Source organism: Dromaius novaehollandiae, unplaced genomic scaffold (assembly GCF_036370855.1).
Source record: "Dromaius novaehollandiae isolate bDroNov1 unplaced genomic scaffold, bDroNov1.hap1 HAP1_SCAFFOLD_37, whole genome shotgun sequence".
In the NCBI taxonomy this organism is placed as follows: domain Eukaryota; kingdom Metazoa; phylum Chordata; class Aves; order Casuariiformes; family Dromaiidae; genus Dromaius; species Dromaius novaehollandiae.
The window spans coordinates 1,516,546-1,519,142 of NW_026991398.1; the positions used below are offsets into that span (position 1 = coordinate 1,516,546).

General features: G+C 51.7%; 1 protein-coding gene across 1 annotated transcript; it reads left to right on the forward strand.

Annotated features, from left to right (window-relative positions):
• Positions 1-1,694: 1,694 nt before the first annotated feature.
• Positions 1,695-2,597, forward strand: LOC135326156 (olfactory receptor 14A16-like; the record flags this gene model as incomplete). The annotated part of the gene is made up of 1 exon (XM_064504004.1): positions 1,695-2,597. A coding segment is annotated over exon 1 (903 nt), but the record flags the coding sequence as incomplete, so codon positions are not given.

Consider the following 2,597-nt stretch of genomic DNA (forward strand, 5'->3'; position numbering starts at 1 on the left):
CTGTGTGCCCATGTGGAGGTGTTTGCATGGGAGCGACGGGTCCAAGACCCCTTCTAGTCTGTGGGTCTTTGGTCCATGCAGTCTGTAGGGCTGGGGAATGCGCCAAGTCTCCCTAAGGAGACATCCCCTTTTGGGCAATGCACTAACCCTAACACTTTTGCCCCTCAGGATTCTCTAGGAATGGAAAAAGCCAAGGATTTCTATCCCTTCAATAGATGTGCCCCATGTGTGGTGAGTAAGCCCCTCTGCTACAGCCTTTCTTCTGCAGAATGGGTTGTGAGGATGTTGCAGACCCCTTCCCAGTTATGAGTAGGCTTAATCAGAGAGAGGATGTGGACACACAGCTTGTCTGTACCCCCTGCCCCACAACCCCTATTGTGGCTTCAGGTGTGGTGCAGGTGGTAAACTGATGTGAGGATAGGATCTATCTTAGTGGAACGGGGGCCTCTGCAATGGGTCCTGTAACCCCTGCCATCATGGGCCTGTTTTCCTCCCTTGCACCGAGTGGGAGCTGATGGTGAATGATTTGGATACAGACAATTGTTCAGAAGGGTGAAAGAGGAGGAGATGAATTCCTCCCAGGGTTCTTGTCTTGCAGAGGCTGATGGGTTGGATGCTAATGTCATCTCTCCCTGCATGACTTGGAGAGTGTTCCCACGGGGTGACTGCATGAAATCCCCCTCACTCAGCTCAGGGCATCCACCCCAGAAACAGCTTCCCCCAAACACATGTTGCTGCTTGCTCTCTCCATGTACCCAGTGTGGCAGAGCACATGGTGAGAGCTAAGGAACTGAAGTTACAGGTGAGTTTCAAATATGAAAAGTCAGTTTTGTTCTAGAGTCATATTTGTGGTTGGGCTGGGTACCAGGGCTACACTTGTGTGCACACCCAGAGCACTTCCGTCATTAGCTCCTTGCCTGGCCCGAGAATTTCCTGGCCAGTCATCTGCACAGATGAGAGAATAGGTTGTCATGAGGCAAAAGACCAACTTGAAACTAGGTGATTGACTGGAGCTAGGCAATTAAGTATTTGACCAAGAGTTATGGCAGCCCTGCAGGTGGGAATTTCCGAAGGTTCTAGAAATTCCCCCATGGCAAATCCTGCTGTCTAGTCCATTTTGTATGCTGAAATGTGTTGATAAACATCTTGGGTGGAGTGTCCCGAAGTGTCCTTGCTGCAGAAGTGATCAGCTTGTGCATAGCTAAGACATTTGTAAAGAGTCAAATACAAAGTGTCCCTGCAGTAATTGTCACATACTCTGAGCTTAAGGTGTATCAAGAGCAATGAATTATGCATGTGCTGGGTGGTCACGTGGGTCCCCAGCCAACGGGAGTAGAACTGAGCCAAACAGGGGTTCAGGAGTCGCACCTAATCCCGCTGACAGCCCTGCAAGGACACTTTGTCACTGCACAATGACTGACCATCTTGTTTTGGAGATTTGATTCTGAGTGTGTGTGTAACAAGCAGGGCTGACTCCTCTGGAGCCCATGGACAGAGGGCCCTGTTCCCCATGGCAGTCTCCGAAAGCACAGACTAGAGCAGAAGTAGAGAAGGTGAAGGAAGGTCCTCCTGGTAAGGAGAAAGGACATGTGGGGAGTTGCTGTGAGAAATGCTGTGGGTTTTGTTCCAAGTCACTCCTAACTTGTCAATGTCTTTTCCTCCCTGGACATTCTCCCACAGCCCAGAGGAAGCAAATGTCCAACAGCAGCTCCCTCAACGAGTTCCTCCTCCTGCCGTTCTCTGACACACGGGAGCTGCAGCTCTTGCACTTCTCGCTCTTCCTGGGCATCTACCTGGCTGCCCTCCTGGGCAACGGCCTCATCATCACAGCTGTAGCCTGCGACCACCACCTCCACACCCCCATGCACTTCTTCCTCCTCAACCTCTCCCTCCTCGACCTTGGCTCCATCTCCACCACTGTCCCCAAATCCATGGCCAATTCTCTGTGGGACACCAGGGCCATTTCCTACCTGGGATGTGCTGCCCAAGTCTTTTTGTTTCTCTTCTTAATTTCAGCAGAATATTTCCTTCTTACCATCATGGCCTATGACCGCTTTATTGCCATCTGCAGACCCCTGCACTACAGCATGCTCATGGACAGCAGAGCTTGTGTCAGAATGGCAGCAGCTGCCTGGGCCAGTGGATTTCTCAATGCTCTCCTGCATACTGCTAACACGTTTTCAATACCACTCTGCCAAGGCAACACCATGGACCAGTTCTTCTGTGAAGTGCCCCAGATCCTCAAGCTCTCCTGCTCAGACTCCTACCTCAGGGAAGTGGGGCTTCTTGTGGTTGGTCTTTGTTTAGCTTTGGGGTGTTTCATTTTCATTGTGGTGTCCTACGTGCAGATCTTCACAGTCGTGCTGAGGATGCCCTCTGAGCAGGGCCGGCACAAAGCCTTTTCCATATGCCTCCCGCACCTGGCCGTGGTCTCCCTGTTTGTCAGCACTGGCACATTTGCCTACCTGAAGCCCCCCTCCATCTCCTCCCCAGCTCTGGATCTGGTGGTGTCTGTTCTGTACTCAGTGGTGCCTCCAGCAGTGAACCCCCTCATCTACAGCATGAGGAACAAGGAGCTCAAGGAGGCCTTGAGGAAA